Genomic DNA, 24,397 nt, shown 5'->3' with positions numbered 1-24,397 from the left:
TGAATAAAAGCATAAGTCATCATCCAAGTGTAACTGCTAACTAAGTGGATAGATTAGGGATTGCGATAGACAGGATGGCAAAGGAAAATGTTCAGAGGGTAGAAATAATTACTTATCCACTTTGACAGACAGTGCTTTCCCCTCAAGCAGGGATGACACATACAGCAGCTCCTCAGCAAGCCAGAATTCTAGTCCTGACTATTATTGGTAACTGAAGAGAGTCCCCAGTGAATACAATTGAGAAGCCAAAACTGGTACTTGCTTCTATAGCAAGGGAAGAAAGAATGAAGAACAGATGTGGAGCAGGTTACTACTGCCACTCCTTACGGGAAACAAAGGGACAATGCTGTCACAGTGTGCTTTGAGTCAATGTTGTCCAAAAAATACTAATAAAACTTGAAAAATTTTCTAAATAATTACTTCCTTAAAAAAAAAAAAAACAACAAACAAACAAACAACCAAAAAAAACCCCAACAAACAATACCTTTTTCTTTCTTCTGGATCTGATGGAATGGATTTGTGCAATGGTTCCAACTCTTCTTCATGAGAGATGACCAGCTTTGCGTTCACTTGCACTCCTGAGATTCGGAATGTTGGGCCTTTAACTTTCCCAAGTCTACCTCCTTAAAATAAATGACAAAGCTATTAAAATACTTAATAATATCATAGAGAAAAACGTAAAGCAAACAAGTTTGACACTATAGCAGCAAACTTTCAATTATGCCAAATGACATTTTCTCAACACAATGTTTGAATTAAGCTCCAGAATCAAAAGATTTTCCAGATGATAACAGATTACTTTCGAATCTCACAGTAAAGCAAAAAACATATTGCATTCTGTAATGAGAATTCACAGAGAGGGGAAAAAAAAAAAAGTAATCTTACTATCACCCTTTATTAAGATCACCCAACATGCCAACGCTTCTGTTTATATTTTCCCCCAACAGAACTGTTTTCTGTTATGATCAGAGTGCAAGAATAATTCAGACTTCTTGACATTTTTTATTGCCCCCCAAGCTGCCTGAACACATTGTACCTGCTCTTTCTTGTCCAGATGAATTGTCCTTTAAAGCTTTAATGCATCCGTTATGTACAAGCTCTCCCAAACGTCTAAGATCTGTCTCTGATTTATCAACTAGCTCAGCATCTCTAGCTACAGCATCTAACCTGTAATAAAACAAATATACATTTTTATAGCTCTGAAACTTTAGTAATTGTGAATGATTCCTTCAGACTTTGAAACTACAGAAATGATCATGTAAGTTATCAGTCACCTGCGCTTGCTATGCTGTGTACAATTTTGAGTAAAAGAAAAAAAATGTAAGTGATTCAGGTATCAAAGGACAACACAACAAGAACTGTGAAGAACCCTAACCCTACAGTGTTGAGTTAAATTACTGTACATTTCTTTAAAAAAAGAAAAGGAATCGTTATATATAATATGCTGATATGGACTATAAATACTTATAAGGAAAATAAGGATGGTAAGTTTTTCTTAAAATACGGAATCATAGAATGGTTTAGGTTGGAAGGGACCTTGAAAATCATTGAGTTCCAACCCTCCTGCCATAGGGGGAATAATAAAGGGAATAATAAAGAAAGCTTAAAAATAAGAAATTATAAAAAGGAAAATGCAAAACTAACTCTGACAGTCACAGTGGATAAACTGATAGGCTTTCAGCAGGCTATCAAACAAGACAACTGAATGAATATCACCCAATGAAGATTAAATAAGACTGCAGGTAAAGAATAAAGAGAGTAAGTAGTCCTGCAAATTGAAAGGTTTGTTGTGTGGCTTTTTGCACACATACCATACAGAAAGGAAGGGAAGATATTAAACTACTCACATTATATTTGAGGCAAAAGACTAGACACCGAATTTTCTCTTCAGCCTAAAGCTTCTTGCTATATTGTTCTAATTTTTATGAAAACAAGGTTCCAAGTTACTACACAAATAACCATCAAACAAGTTTACCTTTCAAGAGGGCCACCAAATTTCTTGTAACTCTTGATAAACCTAGTAACAGAAAAAAAAATTGTCATTTAAATGTACACTTAACTAACTACATTGGTTTTAAAATGGTATTAATACAATCACTAATCTCGGTATAATGATATATGGAAAACGGAAGAAAAAAAAAAAAAAAAAAAGAGGTAGAGAAGGTAGAGAGAGTAGGGCAGCTTAGTATACCCAGATAACCCAAAGAGTTTTATTGGTTCAAGAACTGATGTAAATGAAACAACAGAAGTTACAATTTATTTCAGAAATTGCTTTATTAATTTCACGTGACAGAAGATTCAGCAGCTGGGTGTGTCTAATCATAAAAATCGAATGCAGATTTACAGTAAATATAGATTTCAGACATTATGTTATGCCTTGTATAAAAAAAGGGAGAAAACTGCAACAGGTGATTTGAAGATTTTGGAAAATAAGACATGAAAGATACTCTCTGTAGGAATGTGTAAGTGATGGAAAGAAACTGGAGATACCTGGGATAGAAAGGAAATGAAATAAAAATAAAATAAATAAAAATAATTTTAAAAAAGAAAGAAAGTTTCCTCAATAATCAAGACCTCAAATTGCTAGTGCAAGCTACAGCAGCCTTAAAAAAGGATCAATTTGCTGTGTTCTCAGGCAAAATGGAAAGGCAATAAGGATCTTTAAAGTTACTTCTCTAACCAAAAATATTTTGAAAGCTTTACAGCATTTTAGAGAAACATGCACACTTAAATTTGAGAAGCAAAGCAGCATTTCACAAATCCTAAAAGCATTTCACAAAAACATCAGTTCCTCCTCCTTCTACCAAAAAAAATATTTTAGCATCAAATATTGAAGGGACCTGCTGTACGAGATTCAAATAGGATAATTTTTTAGTTTTAAAAAGCAGGTATAATACTAATTCAATCACAGTGTCAAGAGGTTTAAAAAGAAAACAAAGACCACTCAAATTTTCGTAGTTTATACCGAAAGATTTGCATATTCTTTCAGCACTGCAGTTTTTAGATAAAATGATGGGAAGCAGATTATTTTGCTTGTATGTTAAAAAGAAGTTCACCCATTTTAACAGCTGTTTTTTTGAAATCACTGTCTTCATGGGTTATAGGAATTAACAAATTTAAAACAATCAAGAATATTTTTCAAACCTAATTTTATCCCTCACTAAAATGTGTTCAAATTATTGCCATGACAGTTCACTATGTCAGAACCACAAAGTACACAAGGGAAAACATTAAATGCCTGGAATAAAAAAAAATTCAAAAATTCAGGAAAAGTAGAGTACCTTCCATATGTTCAAGCTCTATAGTAATAAAATAATTGTCTTGTTCCTTTAAATATGCATATGCCTCATATCTTACCGCCTGATCTCTGCATCACTAAATCCTTTAATATTTTCTCGAGGAATAGTTCGTGGTCTTCCACGTTTTTTTGGCCGTTTTCTTTCTGAGATGGAGTCACTATCAGATCCAGAGTATCTTCTGCTTCTGCTGCGCCTCCCTTCACTTCCATTAAAGCTGATCTGGAATTTCAGAATAAGTAGTTCAAAGCTACATGATTAACAAACAAAGTTTTACTTAGCCTGCCAAAAATACGTGTCCAGAAAAGGAAAAAAAACACCCCAAAACCAAAGTCCAACAACAACCCCCAACAAACTAATTAAACCAACAGCAACATAAAAGTACAAGTCAGTCAGAATCGACAGTCACCTGTTTTGCACAGTTTCTCATCCTTGGGAGCATATATATTTCTTCAAGTTCTTTTTGTCTTTCCTCCTCTTCTATTCTTCGTCTCTGGACTTCCGGAATGATTTCTTCCCAATTTCTTGAATTTCTTTCTGGTTCCAACTCAATATCATCTTCATCCATATTGGAAAAGTTGGCCACCTTGTATATCAGAATATACTTATTTTCACCAGAGCAATACATGACTTTATTTGAAAAAGACCGAGCAACTATTATTTTAGGAAAACAAATCTCTAGATGGCATACTTCATGCATTTATATATTTTATGTATTTATATATGTACCAATAATATACAAACAATTTATACATGCAAAATGCTTCATGAAACACTGTCTCTAATGAAAGTATTTTTATTCACTAATGAAACAGACACAGACTCCATGCAACATGGGCTAAGACGAGAAAAGATGAGGATCTTTTTCTTCTTTTAAAAGAAGTTGACTAATACAGATGCATAATGAAACAGCTCCCCAATAGCTGTATGACTGTCATTTAACATCCTCCAAAGTACAGATAACAACATCTGAATGCTTGAGTTAATGTGAAATTATAATAATATAAAACTAACCAAACATTAATACACTGTAGAAAACAAAGTATGTTGCAAATGAACAATCAGCAGGATAGCTATTTAATAGTTTGCTGATCTAAACACATACATCATGCTTTGTATTTTTTTTGCACCCAAATGATAGTATGTTTAATTGATAACACATGGCATTCAAGTTTGTCAGAGCTAAAAGCTATTTCCAGAAGTCATCGACTAAGAAATGCAAACTTTCTGTTTTGTGTTCAACAATACCATAGCTACTTAACAACAAAGCAGTAAATAAACCACAAAACTACCTAAAATTATAATCATTAACCCATTAATAAATGTCTTATTTTATTAGCAAAATATATAATGTATTTTTAAATGTTTATATTGATGGTAGGCATTTTTTATAGCTGAAAAGACATGTTAGTAGAAAGAGAGATAGAGTTGACTTACTGAGGCATCTCTTTCATAAGAATGAAGAAACGCATAGGTACACAAAAGCAAAATAGTACTGTTTATAAAGGAAAGTGGAATTAAGGCAGAAAGGAGGGAACAGAGCAATACCTTGAACTGTGAAAGCAACTCATCTCCTACAGTTAATGGACCTGGCTCATTTTCCCGAGTTTCAGCCCTCTTTAAGATTTCATCTATATCCATTTCCTAAAAAAGAAGTTGTTTCTCTTTACAATGAAAGAATTCATACATATTTTTTGGTTGTTTTTTTTTTTTTATCTATGTAGTCCAGAAACAGTACTTACCTGGGGCTCCTGTTCTTCCCCTTCAGGTTCTTTAAAAAGTTCCTCAGCACCAAACTTCAAAATTGCTGATAACTCCTCCTTATTAAAAGGTGTTGAACTGAAATAAAGGATGTTTCAGGAAAAACATGTTATCTTAGTAACTTGAAAAAGTTCTCTATAATCATGAGTCAATTAAGCTTTCTTTTTACTGTTAAGTAAAAACTATATTTTTAATATAAATATTTAATATGCAAATAAAACCTACAAAGACAATATACTTTGCATCTTTCCTTATTTAACCTTATTCTGCCTTTCATTAACCAAGTGAAATAACTTACATTTTTATTTACTTGTCAAATATACTTAAGGATAAATTGGTGTGGAAATAAATAAAAATATACCTTGAAGGAGTAGAGCCTGTATGTAGTACGGTTTTGCCTGTAGTGTCCATTCTCTGAATTACTAAATGATCTAACACCATCTTTTTCTTGGCTCTTTCAAGAATATCTTCTTCTACCGATCCTTTTGTGACCAGCCGATAAATATTAACCTATGTGTATTTTAAAAAAAGTAAGCAACAACAAGGAAAAATCTCAGTCTTCACTACATACCTTCTGAATTTATTGACTGCTTTCCAGTATGAAATACTAGTTCAATCATGTTACCACCGTCTTTACATAACCTCTTAGACCTGTCTTTTTTAAAATTCAGTGATTTGGCACAAGCATTGCTACAGGCAAAACTGTCATATTTCCAATTATTACTGTATGTCTTCTGCAAGAAAGAAACCCAATGAGAATAGAGAAATATTTAAGCAAGGGGGATGATGCCTGATGTGGCAGTTATTTTCTAGAATGACATGGTGCCAATGACTGTGTGAAAGACAAGGTCATAACTCTTCTCCCTCTCCCATTCATGTACCACACCTGCCACATTATCTCTCCGTACAGGGGGATTTAAAAAAAAAAGTTAAGTGAGCATTACTACATTTTTGTACATAGGCAGCAAGTATTAGTTATTCTCAAAAATACATGAAAACTGAATGGTGCAGACAGACTGGACAGCTACTGTACGGAACCCTCCTCCAGGTTGGAGCTTAAAGCTGAATGTGCATACCTGTTTCTTCTGTCCAATCCTATGCGCTCGAGCCTGTGCTTGCAGATCATTTTGTGGATTCCAGTCAGAATCAAATATAACTACAGTGTCAGCAGATGCCAAGTTGATACCTAATCCTCCAGCTCTGGTAGACAGTAAAAAGCAGAAGTCCTGAAATCATAAAATAAGAAATAGTTTCACATACAATAATTGCAATATTCTTGAAGGAACCAATATGATACTTGTTTATGCAGTCTGTGGCACCCTAAAAAATCATATACTACCAATTCCATACCTGTTCCATAGTTAAAGCTTCTTGAAGTATAAAGCAAACATTGACATCAATTTCTTTCATAACTAATTCCTGACTTCTCAACAGTTTAAAGGAAGTAGCATCCTAGAAGATGATCATCAACTAAAAAATCCCAAGCAAACAAAAGACTGGCCAAAAAAATACAAACACCCTACTGTTAAAGCCTTGTATGTTACAAAGTCCCTCTCCCACACCCCTTGCCCCAAGCCCTGGAAGACTAAGCAGCAGGGAGGATGCTTGAGCCTACAGGTAACTGGTTAAGAGATGAGAAGCAAAAGTCTTCTGCCAGCTTCAATGCTGTTTAATGTATTCACGAACAATATGAAAATGGGATAAGCAACGAGGTGAAAAGGTCTGTGGGTGGTATACAATTATTCATTCAGAGACAGCGATGAAGGACTGCAGAAGCATCTTGAGACATGCAACAGAACAACATATGAAATGCAAGATACAGTAAAACAGGTTAAAAAAAAATAATAATCCCAATTTTCAGTACTGTTACAGGAAATAGCAAACCATTATACTTAATGATGAGTCCTAAGAATTCTGTTAGAAATTTCCATGTAGTCCTTAGTTCAGTAATGGCCAAAAACCATAGAGAACATTCTGAATTTTTAGGAAAGAAATTAAAAAAAACCCGAGAACATAATTTTGTTGCTGTACAGATGCATAATTTGACTCCATTTTTGAAATTCATGAAGTTTAAATTCCTCTTCAACTACAAAAATATACAGTGTAACAGCAAAGATTTCAGAAAAAGGCAATGTCTACACTAGCAATTTGAAACAGAATTAACTTCTCTATTTAACAGCTACCTGAAGTTACATTATGGAGTTAAGTCCTTCTCCCTCCACCTTAGAACAAGCAAGCTCAGCAGCAACTGACAAATGCTATCCTTCAATTACCATTTTTTATAAAAAAAAACCAAAAACCAACAACAAACAAAACCCAACCAAAACAACCTCCCCTCCCCCAAATCTGCCCATGTAGGACAAAATATTAAAGCTGATCAAAGATATGGAATGCCTTGCATATTAAGCATGCTACATAAGCTACAAATCTTCCAACTCAGAAAAGAAACAATCTGTAACAGACACCTATACACTCACAGGTTGCTCACAAAGAATGGCTAGAAATCAGTTCTTCACTATTTCTTCCAGGGCAAGTAGGTGTAACAAATGAACATAACATAGGCCAGATTTGAAACAATTAAAGACGGTTGTTCACGCGAGGATATATGCAAATTAGTTCTGCCCATTGCCAAAGGATGTTTTGGATACTAACTGCTTGTGTAAGTTCAATGCTCTTGTAAACAGTGTTGGCTTAAGTTCTACACAGCAAGGAAGATGAGGTTAAATTTCTGCAGCATTTATATAGCATGAAAACTAATTTGATAAAGAGGTTCAGAAAAAAAATTATAGCTACATAACCGATTAAATGTTGTTTTCATAAGTTAGGCATTTTCTACTTATTTTTGTTTTCTAAGAAGTGGTTAACAGATGTAAACCTTATAGTCTAGGCAATAACAATGAATTTTCAACCTTACTGTTATATTCCTCATTTGTCTTAGCCTTCATTTTTTGTGCAATTTTTTACATTTCTTGGGGAAAAAAATAAAACAGATTCCTTAAGAAAAAAATACCATACCTCTGATCCCTCTGCATTAAAATGATCCAGTGCTTGTTTCCTCAATTCCCCTTTTATTGATCCATCAAGTCTCTAAAGAGATCGAATATTAAAGTGAAAAAGTAATTCTTATACTATATTCAAAATGAAAGCAACTTGAATTCTCTGCCAAAACTATTAGGTGAAGTAAAAAAAAAAAAAAAAGTAATGCAACACTTCACAATTTTTTTTAATTTCAAAATACTATTTAGCATATACCAATTCCCATTTTTTTCTAGAAAAAAGACGACGTTTTCTTATATCTTTTCATAAGCAAAGTGATAAAGATGCCACAATCACAAAACAGTTGAGGTTGGAAGGGACCTCTGGAGGTCATCTTTTCTAACTCTCCTATTCAGGTGGGGACAGCTAAGGCATGTTGCCCAAGGTGAGGTCCAGGTGGCCTTTGAATGTCACAGAGGATGGAGATTCCATAACGTCTGGACAACTTGTTCCAGTGCTCTGTCACCAGATTTTTCTTCTTCTCAAGATCAGAGCTTCTTGGCTACTACCACCAAGATTCTTACCTGAAAGGGAAACTGACGATACTTCAGATATTCTGCTAGGATGTCCAGCATCCTCACCATCTGTGAGAAAATCAGAACTCTGTTGCCACGTTCTCGCAGACGAATCAGTAGCTTGTCAAGAAGAATTAGTTTCCCGCTGCTACGTATTAAATGCTGCAAAAATCAAGAAATGTATATTATAAAATAACGTCATCTCAACACTAATAAACTATGCAGTTGGTTAGACACTCATTTGAGGTTTGCTTTTCTTTTTATTAATGTGGGAAGGAAAAAAAAAGGCAAATTTTGACATGCCTTAAGAATTTCATAGTTTAAAACATCCATACAATATATAGTCTCCTAGAACTAAAAAAACCCCACCAAATTCATGTGACCATAACACAACACTACTATCTAAGTTCATAGTATACAGCATTAACTGAACACGAAAGTTTACTCTGATTTTATTTAGTCGATTCTAACTGAAATCAACAGGATTACTAACTCACATATTTTTAAAGGAAACGTATCATTATGTTCCCTCTCAAAGTCACATCTTAACATGTCATTAAAACATGAGGTAAATATATGGTCTTAAAAATGTAAGCAGTTACGATGTAGGCCCAAGTTCTTCTCTTCCAAGTAAAAAACAAAATTTGGTAACCAATAAAACAGAAGATTGAGGAAAAAAATACTTTAGTACTATTTTCTCTTCACTCGCCATCTTTTAAAATGAAATAGGTACTGCTGCTTAACCCTCTAGGGTTTTTTTGGGGTTGGTTTTTTTTTTTGGTTTGTTTGTTTGTTTTTTTAAACAAAGCCTATCAGTCAAGTTTCTCAGGAAAGATAAAGTGAGCGGAATCTTGTTTGTGGTGCCTAACACTGTAACCCACCTAAAGCCTGCTAATCCTTCTCAGCTCCACTGGGCATAAACTCAAGCAAATGTGAAATCTTGTATTCAAAACATTAGGCCTTTTTAGGTGAAGACATTTGGAAGAGAATTTTGGGGAGTGCTAAATTTTGAGTTAGGTGCTTTTATCCTTTATGCCAGAAAGGAGGATCTTTGCTACTGCACAAACTAGTAGCTTTGGGATGGTATTTATCTACTTGAAAGCTTACAGACAAAAGTCACCTTTAGAAACATTTATGTTGGTATAAACTGCATTGACAACAACAGTTTTCTTATCTGCTGCTGTGCTTCTTAACTAGTTATTATTATTTTGGTACAAGTATTAGTTAACCTTAAAAAAAAGTACAACACACCATCTTTGGTGGTGATGATAATTGTTTTCATCTGTTACAACAAAATCAGACTGAGCTTTGGATGCTTGTTATTTCCATTTGCTTTTACTTTGGTTGTTTGCAAGCATACAGAGAACAGTGTTTGATTATAAAAAAAGCTTAAAAGCATTCTGCAGATAACTTTCTGCCATCACACAGATTGCTGGTGTATGACTGCCAGTCACATGCATTTCCACTCACATTACAACTACCCTGCTTAGCTGCTTTATTTTAATTAGGTTTAAAATAGGTCTCAAGTTTATTTTGCATGAAAATACACAGCCTGTTTCAAACTATTTCCTTCTTACTTTGATTATAATTAAAATCAGGGATACTTTAGTCAATTATCCAGTTCCAATTAAAAAAAAAAAAATCACTTACCTGTAAAACCCAAGGATGCCCATTTTCCACAGAACCTACTTTTTCTTAATATACTTCAACAAGGATTCATAAACTGCCAGAGCACTATAAAATTGTGTGAATATTACAGATGTAAAACAGAACTTTTTTTTTTTTTTATTAAAAAGGAACATTACCTGTAAGGCCTCCTGTTTATTATAGAATTCATTATCATCTGGTGGTTTAATGAGGTAGCAATGGTTACAACATTTCTTGAGTTCCATCATGATGTTCAAAAAGCCTGAGGTACTGCCTTTTGAACCTTTACTGAGGGCTTTATAATTTCTGGTTAAAATCCACCTATGATACAAGATGTACAATGTAAGTAATTTGTAACCATATGTGGACACAAGACAGATGTAAGCTCTCAAAAGAGAAACATGCTAAAGAAAAAAAGCAGCTCCCAAAAGAATGTACAAGCATGCCAAACAAAAGAAGGTACATGAATAGACAGACCAGTGTAATTCTTGAGCCCTTGCTTCATAGAATTTTACTGTTGTGAAACCCTAGAAGCCTCAAGTTCAAACTGCACTATAAAAACTATTATACTCCAGTAAATTGCACGTAGGCATATCACTAAACCAGCATAATTTAGAAGTGTTATTACTTACTTATAATATTGCTTCTGCAATGCACTCATTTCCATTCTCAGAATTTGCTCAACTTTAGCAGGTAAAGACTTTTCTACGTCTTTTTTGACTCTTCTCAGCAGAAATGGTTCAAGTTCTTTGTGAAGACTTGCATAACCATACTCTCTCCCTTTGCCATGCTCCTCTTCAAAATCTTCCCAGGAGGAAAACCTTCAACATAATAAAGAATGAGCACAAAATAGTGACATAGTGTGAATGACCTGAAGAAACAAAATTCAAGAAGGATAACACAAACACAGAAAATGTATAAATATACCACAAGAGCACATGCACATTTGGATTTCTTCCCCACTCCCTTCTCTTCAATTTACCCAATTTCTGAATTTTCACCTCACAAGAAATTCCAAATACTTTCCCTGTGAACAGACGAACAGAATTTTCCAAAAACATTTAAAGAATGAAAACTACTGAATTTTAACTTCCCCAGTGGAAATCCAACTTTTTTTTTTTCTGCAAGGATATTCACCTAGATGGCTGCAGAAATTCCATTAGTATGTTTATCAAAAGCAGCAAGAATAAACAGCTGCATGGTTGGAGGGTATGCAGGAGAACAAAAGACTACTTAATGTACTTTTTGCAGCTTGTGTGGTCTAGCTGAAGCATAACTATCCTCTGCTAACAGACTAGGAGAACACTTGACGATCAAATGAAGAATGGGTACTCAACCACAGTGGCTTTGCTTGTAAGGTTCTGAAGAAGTCAGTACCATCTATTGCTCAAAATAAATAGAGCTATGGTGCTTGGCATTTACAAGACATCTGACAGGAATATGCGCTCTCACACATAAGCTCTAATTTATCTCAGGCATAAACAGAGGTCAGTACAAAATAACAGCAATACAGTAAGCTTACTGTATGCAAATCGTAAGCCACCTGACTGAACTACAGGATATTGGGCATCTTGGTACAAATTTGTTTTCATTAATAGTGCTAACACATAAAAGATTCCATTCTATTTCCCCAGAGTAAATCCATACAGCTTTTCTCTTAGGCTAAGATGAAACCTTTTTTCCAGGTTGTGACCCATACATCAATCCATAGGTTTCTTTGGACTGCTAAAATGGAAAAAGCAGACAACTGCTACCAGCATTACTTAACAGGATCAGCATGAAACTACTGCCAACTTTATACAGAATATTTAAACTAACTTTCAGCATGATTTTCTACCTCTATTGATTCTTACATCACTACACTACTTCACAATAACAAACTTGACCAAAAAAATGTTATAAAGAATCACATAAAACTCTTCCTTACTTTTCTGGCATGATGAAGTGCAACAAAGACCACAGCTCTTTGAGGGAGTTTTGGAGAGGCGTTCCAGTAATAAGAAGACGATGGTTAGACTTAAAGTCAATTAAAGTCTTGTACAGAAGAGAGTCGTCATTTTTTAAACGATGAGCTTCATCAACTCCTATGAACGCCCAATTCAGACCACCAAGGAATGACTGAAAGAAATGGAGGAGGAGGGAACATTACACAAATAAACACATTGCATAATTTCCTACATTTTATAATCAAGCTGTAAACAACCATCACTTCTTGGTTTATTTTAATAAAATATGGATAGCTGTATGTTTTTAGTACTAATTATGGCTTTTACATTTGCCAGACTGTGAAAGGCTGTGGAAGCATCCCAAGAAAGTATAAATAAAGTTTAAAAGGAAAAAAATGGCCAAAAGTCTGACTCACAATAATTTTTACATGATAGAAAAAAAAAAAAAAAACCACTGCTGACCTCTTCTTTCCAGCATGTGCAAACAAATGAAGTAAAACAGTTCTGCTTCTTGACTATCTATAAAAATTTCCATGTATTCTTAGAAGGATTAACAATAACTCTGTGTGCTACCACTATGGAGACGGTATTAATACATGCACACATACTACTGCGTGCACAGTAACAAAGAAAAACTATATGGGATTTCAGAGTTCTGTATCATGTTTGGGGCTAAGGGCTGGGTTCTTTCTGAGTTCCTTAATGGTGGTCTGCAAAGAAGTAGAGCTCTTGAAGATTGGAGCAGACTGTTACAGCAATGAGAATCCCAGGCAAACTGGAGAAAAACAAGTGCTACCCACTTAATGAAATGGAAAATGGCTGAAAGCCTCACCACACATACAGAAAATCTAGATGCACTTAAAAACAGTCCCTCCCTCAAAAAAAAAAAAAAAAAAAACACACAAAACCCCAAAACACGCACTGTCATGCTTCCAAAACCAAAAGCTAATCACTCTCTCCATAAATTTAATGGCTCACAAACCAAATACATGCAAGTCTAAAGAGCATTGTGCACTGCAGAAATGATTTTTATCTCCCTGAAGAAGTGTGATTACCTTATCCTTCAGCAAAATTTCGTATGTTGTTAGAAGTATGTTAAATTTTAATCGTTTGGTCTGTGGATGCATCCATTCATGAGTTCTTATCTACAAAAAGAATCAAGTGAACTATAAGCTAAAGAAAAAAGGTCTTGTTGACTGGAATGAATTACTGAAGCAATGTAAATGTTTAATGAGATACAATAATATGATCACAAAACAGAAGCACAACATATTAGCACACACAAGACTGAACTTCCAACCTGCCTAATTACTCCAAAAATATTTTGTTTAAACTTCTGAATAAACAACAAAGAATTTCTACAAAACATTTTTTACTTCAATCAAAAAGATTAACATTCAGAAAAAAACAACACTAAGATAACAAACCAATAGCCTTTCAGGAAATAAATTAAGATCATGACTGGCTTGCTTACATATTTATTTTTACTATATCCACCTAAATAATCAAATGGCAAAAGATAGTTTGCTTTCAAATGCAAGAGTAAATTTTTAATCCTGTTCACTGTTAAAAAGGAAGGAAATCTTTCACACACATTTATATCAGATCAAAATATAAGCTTTCAGTTAGCACCTTAAAACACAATAGTGTTTCAGTAAGTATTTGCTCAGACCTAACTAAAATATTGAAGATTAACAGAATATTAGAGAATATGAAGTGAGCTTGTTTATCTACAAGCATTTCCAATGATAAAAGAGAAATACTCACCATATTTCTGCTAGTTATATCTCCTAAGTAAACTACAGCATTCATCTGAGGAGCCCAAGTCTGAATCTCTCTTTGCCAAGATGTCAAGGTAGAAAGTGGCACAACCAGCAAGAAAGGGCCGTACAACTGATGTTCGTGAAACAGGTAGTTCAGAAAAGAAATTGTTTGTATCGTTTTACCCAGACCCATTTCATCTGCAAGAATACAGCTATTCCCTCTAAAAAAAAAAAATTAAAAAAAATAATCAGGGAGCATGTAGAAACGGGGAGGGATTGGACAAGAAGAAATTATTATCTTTTGAGCATAAAAAACACTGATACAATTTTTCAAGATTTTGCAACTATATATCTTGAAGTTTATTTCCATGTTCTTTCCATAAAAACAATTTCCACCACCCCTTAATACTTGGATTAAATTAACAAAAAGCTTGCAAGTATTCCTCAGTAGTCTAATTTTAAGAGTGTAACAGTAATGTTGACATTTCAGAAGTGTCTGCTTTGGGTTTTCTGGTTTTACTGTTTTAGGTTTGCTTTTTAAAAATATGACTTACCCCCTACACAAAATTAAAAGCAAAGCAACAACAGAGCTTAGCTGTTTTTGAGAACAGCCATGGAATGATAAGCTTTGGTACTACTTAGAGCAAAACCACTCCGCCCAGACCTCTACTTTGAGGTTACTGTATGAAACCCTCCACCTTCAAAAAAAAACACCAGAAAAATCAATTTCAAAGTTTACCACATGCTTACAATTCACAAACAGAAAACTAATTTCAGACTATACTTACTTGCACCATGAGTGAGCAAGCCAATTCAATCCATTTAACTGATAATCTCTTAACTCTAAACTTTCTTGTCCTCCAATGTAAGATGGCTGCTTCTTTAGCGCAACAAACCTTGGCCTCTGTTTTAGAACCTGTCAAAAGCAAACTGGTCATCAGTCCTACTACCTACTGAAGTTACCAAAATGTCTTCCTGTAGATAAAATAGCAGTAGGGATCTGTGTCACCAAGTTTAGTCTTCATCCATCAATGAAAACTAGGCCATATAAAAACATCAAGCAATTTGCAAGTTGAAATTAATTTGATTGCTAATCTAAATTTCCCAATAGGAGTGATATTAACCCACTCAAAGCTTATTTTTTAAATAAACTACAATACCAAACAAGCCCATCTTTGAATGCCAGTAAAAACACTTTTTATCTACAAAAAGCTACTCTTAGTAGTGATATTTTCCATATATATTACTATATATCATTATCACTATTCTGAACACCCTTCAAAAAATATTTCATAATATATATCTTATCTCTGGATTCATAGAAGATTTTCACATTTTTACTATCACAACTGATGTGGTGGCTTGAACCTGGCCAGCAGTTAAGCCTCCAGCCAGTTGCTTACTACTCACTCCCCATGCCAGCAGGGCAGGGGAGAGAACTGAAAGGGCAAAAGTGAGAAAAACTTGTGGGCCAAAATACAGCATTTATTAGGTGAAAAAAAAAACACTCAGCCAATCAAAACAAAAACCCACAACCAAAAAAATCCAGCTGACAGAAAGAGAGTCACACATTAACTCACCAGCAGACTGATGATGAGCATGTCTCCAAGCAACAGCCACCTTCGAACCCACTGCTCAGCACAACCACTTTTACTGCTGAGCATATCATTAAATGGCATGGAATATCTCTGGTTAGTTAGGGTGAGCTTTACTTACTGTGTTCCCTCCCAGCCCACTCATGGCGGGGACTGCACAGCAAGAAGCAGAGAAGGCCTTGACACTGTGCAAGCACTGTTCAGCAACAGCCAAAACACTAATGTGTTATCAATGCTATTTAGGTCACAAATTTAAGATACAGGTCATAAAGGCTGCTACGAAGAAAATTATCTCCATCCCAGTCAGACCCAGTACAATAAATCCATTGCAAATTACATACTCACCTTGCAATCCTTAAAGGGAGTGGTCTTTGATTGATTTCTGCTAAAGTACTCATCAATGCGTGCCTGAAACTTTTTGGCAATGAGCGCACCATCTTCCCAGCTACATTCTGAATAAGGCAGACCCTGCCACTTGCAATAGTAGTCTGGATAACCAGCCGCTGATTTCTGATTTGAATGAGCTGCAGAAATGCACCAGAGATATCTGATCAGCATTTTACTTCTGTATCTTATGAAAACACTAATTTTAGATGATAACACAACATAAGCTAGCTTCACGGCACAGACAGTATGACAACTTTTCTCTTTACCCATAGTTTAGTCTTGGATTAAAAAGTCAGTGATAGTCATAGTCTGAATTTCTTAACTACAAAGGTAACATATAAACAGTGAACATACAGAATTCCCAACACTGTTTTCTGTCCACAATTTTGTAACATACCAATTATTCTTTCCACTATCTGATATTGTTTATGTAGATCATCTGTAAGCTCCTGCTGGCAATTGTAATATTCCACATCTTCTGGAGAAGCATTTTTCAGCCTGTAATGGGAATTAATTTCCAAAGTTTACTATACTGCATAGTTCTGAAACTAATAAAGCTTGGCAACTCGAAAGCTCTGAATGTAAGCATCACAGGAATGCTGCTTAGACAACTTCCTTGAAGGAAAAACTTTGAAATTCCTACTATAAAATTGTTGTGTCTTGCCTAGGTGCCTTATCATTAATGAGAACACTTATCAAAAGACACAACTACTACAGCTACAGGTGGTACTAATCAGGCAGCTAATTTACGATATTTATTTTCAACACTAAGTAGTTTACTTTACAGGGTACTTCCCTGGAACAGTATTTAGGGTGGCTCACTCTGTAAGAATACATCTTGTGATTAAGTTGCTAAAAATCCCACCAGTATTCATTGATTATATTAAACATACTAATAAAACTGAACACCAAAAAGGTGACTTTAAAATGTATGGATTTCTTCAGATTTTTTGTTCTCAGGCTTCGGCCAAAAAACCCGAATTCTTCAAAGTAATATTTTATTGGTCCATTAGCCATTTCAGATTAATCTCTGCAGCGATTCCTCAAGAACTCTGATCAAAGTATAACGACAATATTAGTTAAAGGTACAATTTATTATTTATGTTTAAACACTACCCATCTTGTTAAAACTCCATTTATAAACCACACACACACTAAAATCAGGTTCAGAAGATTACCTTACAGGAACATGTTAAGGAGGCTTCAACTTTTACAGTTTGTCTTCCTGTTGCACAGACACTTAGAATTATGCCCTGGATGTAGCAGGTCTCAGAAACACAACAGAACATGTACATTATTACAAATTAAGTAGCATGGAAGTCTACATAAAAATATTCACCATCGTTTTGTTTCCTGATCCTTTTTCTTATAGTTGTCCAGTTTCTTCATTCCTTTAACATTTTGTTGCTTCAGTGTTTCCTCAGTTTCCCAAGTGTTATGGATGTGTGACCAACCTTTCCATTTAATAAGGTACTGTATTTCTCCTGGCTCCTTTGACTTCTCAAACCCAGCATTTGGGTCACCATCTGCTTCAACTGCATAGATGGTGGTTGCGGCACCCGTGGCTGAGAAAGGAACCACATCATACGCCTTAATTAGGTGTGCATTGTCATAAGTTAACCAGTAAGAATGTAGTGTAGAAAGCAATTAGTGATACTTTTAGATGAGCATATACTTGAACAGTATCTACAACTCTCATGTCATTACTCTTATTTGAACAATTATGACATAGATATGTTAACACATGAACAAGTAGTCAAAAGAGAATAAAAAAAAACAACTAAAACTTCTGCACCTAACCTACAATATCTTATCATTCCTCATAAGAATTTTCTTTGCATTCCTAGTTTTTAAAGTGATCACCAGGGAACGCTCAACTAACGCTGCTTGTCATCTTTTTTATTATATTAGTCTCATTTCTGAGCATACAAAAGACAGCTGATGTTATGCTTGTTCAGCCTTGAGACACCAATACCTACTACTAGGGATACTATAAATCTATTTCTTCCTAAACATATTTTACTACTTTTCCTGCCTTTGTTATCTTACCTGGGAAAATTTTTAATTAAGTACAGTCTGTATCAGAGCTGAAGCATATTAGCAGCAGGAAACAGGCTCATTTCTGTGAGGACAACCAGGTAAGGAAATAAGCCCAGCAAGCTGCAGGGGCCAGATAAAGCCACAAAGAGTGGCAATAGCAAAAGACAGCATAAGCAGCAACATCATCTGGGCAAGAACAACATAATAAGCTTAGTTCCAAAGGCTTTGACCACAGCAGTAACACTATGCATTGGAGCAGGACATGCCAGAATTTGGAACAGCATGGGAGAAGAAAGTTGAGAGGAAGAGTGCAAGTTCTGAGATGGGTCAGATTGGGTATAATTAATGGAGAAAGGTAGCTCTGAAGTGCAAGGGGCCCAGGCTTGAGGGGGGGGGGTTGTGTTTGTTTTTATAATTAGAATCCTAATTTGCAGACTCAAGCACATAAGCAGAACTGCTAGACGCTGCATCCCATTATTGCTGGAAATATGACATGCCTACCACCATAGTTTTGAGAGTTCACAAGCAAAGCGCACCACTGACATATTTTGTAGTCACTCCACACATTGCACTGTATTAAGACAATTTGTACAGCAATAACTGAAATCATAACCTCAGTGATTCAGTCTTGCCAACACTATCTTTCAGAGTTCAGGTTACTAGTCAGCTCTCCTATCTAGTCCACTTCCTCCACTCCACTGTACATAATTCATACTGATCAAGTATCACTAAATTGTACAAACAGGGGCATTAACAATATGGTATGCATTTATGCAATACGGAGCTATCTTCCACTTCATTCTTCTTTCTACTTAGCAATTCTTCTACATTTTTACTTTGCAACACTTAGGAGGGACTTCAAAAAGGACCATCCTTATGATGGTGAAAGACGAAATACAATGACATTTTGGTAACTTTAAAATTATTGCTGTTTATAAACCCCAGAGGTGACCTACAACTGAGAACATTTGCTGAAGTTGCACAACAATGCACTCCCAGATCTTAAGAACACCCCAAGAAAAAAATACCTCCTTTTCGGCCAACTCGACTATCCATGAACTTCTCTATAGTTTCAAATTCATCTTCTTCAGTTTGTGGGACATCTTCTCCACAAACTTCCAGCAAATCATCAGAATCTGTCTTGGTTTCTTCAGCTTCTTTGTAACTAATGTTGACTGTTGCCTGGCGACGAGATCCTCTTTTATCATAATCATCATCATCATCATCGTCCTCCTCCTCATCCTCTGATGAATCAAGTTGCCTCTTTTTCAGTCCTGCACTCTTTTTCCCACTTTTTGGCTTAATTCTTGAAGACAATAAGGTATGACACAACAATGATGTTTAAACAGGGACAGCTATAAATCTTCTGTATTGCTTTCTGAATGCATGTATTTCATGAATACTCAGTTACTCCACTTTCAGTTACAGCTGACAGGAAAAGGTATTCACTAGAAAGCACTGGTATGTTAACATCTTGCGTAGCTTTAAAAAAAACTTTTTTTTTTTTAATAAGCATTAATGTTTTCATTTGCATGTATAGCAGTAGTAAATACTCAACTGTTTATTAGAAATAGTACCAGAGTATCCAAGTGCGTGACTTCTTACCTGCTTGGAGGTTTACGGCTTTTGACCTTGTTTTTTGGCTCATAGTCAGATTCACTCTCTTCACAACTGCTTTTCTCCTGGTCTTCCTCTGATTCAGAATCGGAACCAGTTCCCGATACTGATCCTGATCCTGACATTTGCCAGTCTTCACTGTACATATTGAAAGACAAAAGAGTAACTTACATTGGGTGTTTTTTTGCATGTTGCTATTTTGTTTGGTTTTTTTTTTTTTTTTTTTAAATGAGGTGTTCACCCACGTCATATCTGCTGTAATTTTAACACTGGTCACAGAAATAAAAAACTTGTAGCAGTTATTTCAGCTAATGAGACAGAAAATTGCCATTAATGAATAACAGGTAAGTAAAAGTGACCAATGGCTTCAATGGGAGTTGGACCAAGTTTTCTGTTATCAAGAAGTACATTTAAAATCCAAAATAAAACAAAAATCTGGATTTCTGTATAAATTTCAGCATCAAGAAATGAGTTAACATGACATTAAGAAACCAAAACACTTCAGTCTACACATACATATCAGAACTTACACATGCTCAAGTCATAAAGCCCTGTCACGTTATATTCTGGAAAGTCCCATATTGTCTAACGACTATGGTTCTTGTGGCACATGCAAAGCACCAGCAACTTTGGCACAGGAATCAAAAAACAATAGAGGCAGACTTGAGAAACGCCCAGAAAAACTTGAATTGCAGCAACCTGTGAGAGGCACTGGTGCTCAAAAGCTTCCAACGAGCTCTCAAATTAGTGCTTCACAACCAGGCAAAAAACTATGAGTAAGAAGACACTTGCGACTGAGCAGCAGGATCTCCTTGTTCCTGAGATCATCTACTTTGCAACAGGAAAGATGTACCCACTGACAAACAGTATCTCGCTTCAAACTCTGACTTTATATGGGCAAATTTAATCTTAATAGCTTCATGAAAAAGAAAAAAAAGAACGGTATACATTATTGAAACACTGCTAAATCCTTATACTAACACCAGGTTCGGGTTTGCTTGACCAAGGTGCTAGAGCAATAGTAATGTTCAAAACTGGAATATTACCAAGAAATCTCTTCCTAGGCTTCCTGATTGGAAATTTAACGAAGAAACCTCCGATCTGCATTTCAGACAATGACTGCAGATATACTTGTTCTGAAGAGCCACAGGACAAAAATTCAAGTACTGGATATACAAAATTATTTGGTTACGGGTTCCTAAACTTAAATATCCTTCCTTTAACGAAGTATGCTATTAGATGCAATCAAATTCTTTACTAACAAAAGACTGTAACGGCTCATGACTAAGGAAGTACCATTTTGCATAGTGAGCGCTTTTTTTTTTTTTTCACCCCTTTTTTTTTTCAGCTACCATTTCTTTAAGACATTATACTGGCAACCCTGAACACTGAGGTGATTTATGATTTGGGAGAAAAGGAATAATAGGACAGTTCAATTTCTACGCACCATTCACAAAAAATGCAGGTCACTGCCTCTCACTGCCACAATAACAACATATAATCCTTTTCACAAACTTTTTGATCCATCATTTAGAATGAGCTTATTTTCAGTTAAAATTCTTTGCTAGTCAATAAAGTTAATTACTATCAGAACTATACTAACTATTAAACGTGTGCAAGGGGATGAAAAGGCATTAACTAAGGGATTCTAACTTAAATTTTTTGTGAGACAACCTACTTAGCTTCTCCCTTCTACAAGAATTTTTACGGAGGGCCTTCAGCTCAAAGATAGACTGCAACAAAGTATTTTCAAAATAAAAGTACTGATGAATGGTTTTGAACAATACTGTGGACTCTTTTGCTCAGAAATTAATATGATATAGATGTTCCTTAGAGAGTTTATTTTAAATATGCTAATACATTTATCAAAATTGGAAACACAAGCTCAAGATGAATTAAAAAGGGAACTTAAGCATCTCAAGTGTGGAGAAATGAAGCATTAATTATAAGTCTATGTCACTGTGACAAAAAAAATAGGTGATATTACTGATGAAAATATCTTACTCTCTATGTTTTTTCTTCTTGGTTTCACTGGATGAGTCATCTGCAGAATCTTCACTACTAGATGAGTCCTTGCAGATGAAGAAAAAAAAAAACACACATATAATTATCTCGAAAAGAATGAAGTACTTCTAACATTAAAAAGATAAAATTGACTCCCACTTTCAAACCGGAGGCATATTATTCATGTTTTACCCTCTTCATCACCCACAGTGTAGCTGTTAATACAAAATGAGATAAAGACTGCTATTGTTTTTGTATTTATCTATCTATGAATACACTGTGGCAGCACAGATCTAAAGAACATCACCAAAAAAAAAACTGTCTTAAAAATTAACCATTGTGCCTACGTAAAAACAGTCATGGTTTAAGCTGCCCCAACTTAATCAAGATGACAGTTCTATCAAAACCCTAATAAAATCTCATACCCTTAGGAACTTTCTGACCTTCCACATTCTTTTGCATTTAAACACCAGTTTTGAGAATAGCATATTTCTTCTTTCTCTATGCTCAAAGAAAAAACAAGAACCCTCTTAAAATTATGTTCTCCTAAAAGCAGTATCATTGGTATTAAGTTCAGACTTAGATTAAGGTTTATCCTGAAAAACACCTTCCAGAAAGACAACACTTAACAACAGTCATAAATTATTGTTTTAACAATAGGTGATGAAGTTCTGCATTTAAGTTTTAATGATGAGCTGCTAAACCAAAGAAAACCAGAAATCTAACCAAGTGAGCATGACTACACCTCATAGTTTTTGTAATGAAGGAGAAAAAGTCTGCTTTATAAATAAATTCCATTTCATAGTCACTAGTGTCTTTAAAAGACGTTCCTACTGCACAAAGTCAACATTTCTTTAGCATATGATTTAGGTTTTAGAATACCTAGAATGCAGGTGTCATTCTTAAAATACAAGAATTCTTTCGTAGTAACTGTTAAAAAATTTGCAAAAATGTAGTTTTCTACTCCATATGGAATTTTTGAAAACCATAGCAGCTACCTTTGTACAGAAACAAGCCAAAAAAAAAAATCTTTTAGCATTTTTAACTGTCTTTACAAATCTCAAGAAGCCAAAAATACAATACAAGTCAATACTGCGTGGCTTGAAATTTTTTCTGTACATCATGGAATATCTATCTAAAAACACCACACAATCATGACTGCTACAATTTTGGCACAACTCATTCGAAAACAAGTAATTAGTGATATTTTTACTTTTCCTTGTAAAAATATGAGTTATTTGCATGTTACTTTTATAGACTAAACACAGATTTTTACACACACTTAGAGAATATAACTTGGCTCTACGTAATTTTTTTCTAACATATGAGAAAATAAGATGGGCATGTTTACATTTTAAAAATCTAAGTTACATTATTCACCTCTTCTGAGCCACTGTCTGATGAAGCTGCCTTCTGTTGTTGCTGTTGCTTCTTGAGCACTGCTGATCTTTGCACAGCAAGTATACTTGGACTAGACTTCCAAAACTGAACAGGAATAGAGATGCAAGAGTCAGTTAAACATACTGAAAATCTACAGTTTACCACATATTTACTTTTCCTGAGTAGCAACACTATTAAAACGGATCTTAATTTATCAATTAAAAAAAATCACTACAAAATACTGCATGCACTAATAATACCAGATAGCATTTTAAAGTAGCAAGATTTCTGCAAAACAGAATGCGATATAATAATTGCCAGGACAATTTATACAGCATGTTTTACAATAGTTGTGTAGGTTTAAGGTAGAACATTTATAGAGTTTATAAATTATTATTTATAAATTATTTATTTTTAAGGTAAAAAATTTATCAAGTAAATTTTTAAAGTGACCCAGATAAATCCTTTCAGATTTTGTTTTTGTTTTGTACAGTAATACTGAAGTACAAATAAAAAACGGAGAATCCTTAACAGCCTTCAATTCCTGTGGTAACTAACATAAGACTACCTTGCATAAATATGTTCTACCACCCCCAATTAAGTCCACATACCACAGAAGAGTGCAGGTAATTTTGGCCCACTGGATTTAAGAGACTTCTAAACACCACTTTTTCCTGAATTTAGCTTATTGATAAAGAAAGCCAACTGTATGTAATCTTGACATTTTTACATAATCATCAATACAAGGAAATTATGGATTAGAGAAGCAATGTCAAAAATAGAATTTCAGAAAGAACAAAATTATGTGGGTCTTTGTCTTCCTTAAGTTCCAGTAAATTAGTGGTTGCTTCTGCACAATGGAATTTAGGTAAGCACTTAACTTAAAATAGTTACAAAATTGAGAATGTTAAAAGCATCAATTCAAGTACTTATTCATAAGAAAATTAGCCAAAAATTATATTTAATATTTAAGATAGCCAAGCACATGTATTCACTAATTCAGCCAAGTTAAAATCTAATTAAAAACACTTCATTACCTCTTTTGGGTTTTGTTTGTTTGTTTTGGGTTTTTTTTTTTTTTTTTTTTTTTTTTTTTTAGAGAAAACTGCTCTTGAAACTAACTGCACAGAAAGATTTTTTTAAATAATTCTTTTCCTCCACAAAGGGTTCATTTATATGTTGTTTACCTCAGATCCATCAACTTTTGGCAGCTTCGCTTGAATTTGTTTCTTCTCTCTAGATGTGTCAGACTCTGATTCTGACTGACTGCCTGACTCTGAACCAGAGTCAGAGTCACTGCTGCCTGACTGGCTGCTGCTTCCGTCACTACTGCTTCCAGAGCTTGAACCAGATCCAGAACCTGATGCTGACCCGGAATCATCATCTGATCGGCTGCAATGAGAAGTTAGC

At 34.7% G+C, this 24,397-nt stretch overlaps 1 protein-coding gene across 1 annotated transcript in view; it reads right to left on the bottom strand.

Annotated features, from left to right (window-relative positions):
* CHD1 (chromodomain helicase DNA binding protein 1) overlaps positions 1-24,397 on the bottom strand; it is a 56,000-nt gene that overhangs the window by 12,548 nt on the left and 19,055 nt on the right. The window contains exons 2-26 of the mRNA XM_082498118.1: positions 24,175-24,379; positions 22,988-23,092; positions 21,608-21,675; positions 19,592-19,741; positions 19,015-19,292; positions 17,286-17,511; positions 16,344-16,444; positions 15,905-16,083; positions 14,753-14,880; positions 13,969-14,185; positions 13,257-13,346; positions 12,183-12,373; positions 10,888-11,076; positions 10,414-10,576; positions 8,618-8,770; positions 8,073-8,144; positions 6,134-6,283; positions 5,419-5,567; positions 5,039-5,135; positions 4,845-4,940; positions 3,706-3,882; positions 3,358-3,518; positions 1,976-2,017; positions 1,037-1,167; positions 485-623 (exon numbers count right to left, since the gene is read on the bottom strand). Of these exons, the coding sequence (XP_082354244.1) occupies positions 485-623; positions 1,037-1,167; positions 1,976-2,017; positions 3,358-3,518; positions 3,706-3,882; positions 4,845-4,940; positions 5,039-5,135; positions 5,419-5,567; positions 6,134-6,283; positions 8,073-8,144; positions 8,618-8,770; positions 10,414-10,576; positions 10,888-11,076; positions 12,183-12,373; positions 13,257-13,346; positions 13,969-14,185; positions 14,753-14,880; positions 15,905-16,083; positions 16,344-16,444; positions 17,286-17,511; positions 19,015-19,292; positions 19,592-19,741; positions 21,608-21,675; positions 22,988-23,092; positions 24,175-24,379 (3,657 nt within the window). The remainder of the gene's footprint in view (positions 1-484; positions 624-1,036; positions 1,168-1,975; positions 2,018-3,357; positions 3,519-3,705; positions 3,883-4,844; positions 4,941-5,038; positions 5,136-5,418; positions 5,568-6,133; positions 6,284-8,072; positions 8,145-8,617; positions 8,771-10,413; positions 10,577-10,887; positions 11,077-12,182; positions 12,374-13,256; positions 13,347-13,968; positions 14,186-14,752; positions 14,881-15,904; positions 16,084-16,343; positions 16,445-17,285; positions 17,512-19,014; positions 19,293-19,591; positions 19,742-21,607; positions 21,676-22,987; positions 23,093-24,174; positions 24,380-24,397) is intronic.

Source organism: Vanellus vanellus (assembly GCF_965231255.1).
Source record: "Vanellus vanellus genome assembly, chromosome: Z".
NCBI classification, from domain to species: Eukaryota; Metazoa; Chordata; class Aves; order Charadriiformes; family Charadriidae; genus Vanellus; species Vanellus vanellus.
This window is presented reverse-complemented; position numbering and strand designations above follow the sequence as displayed.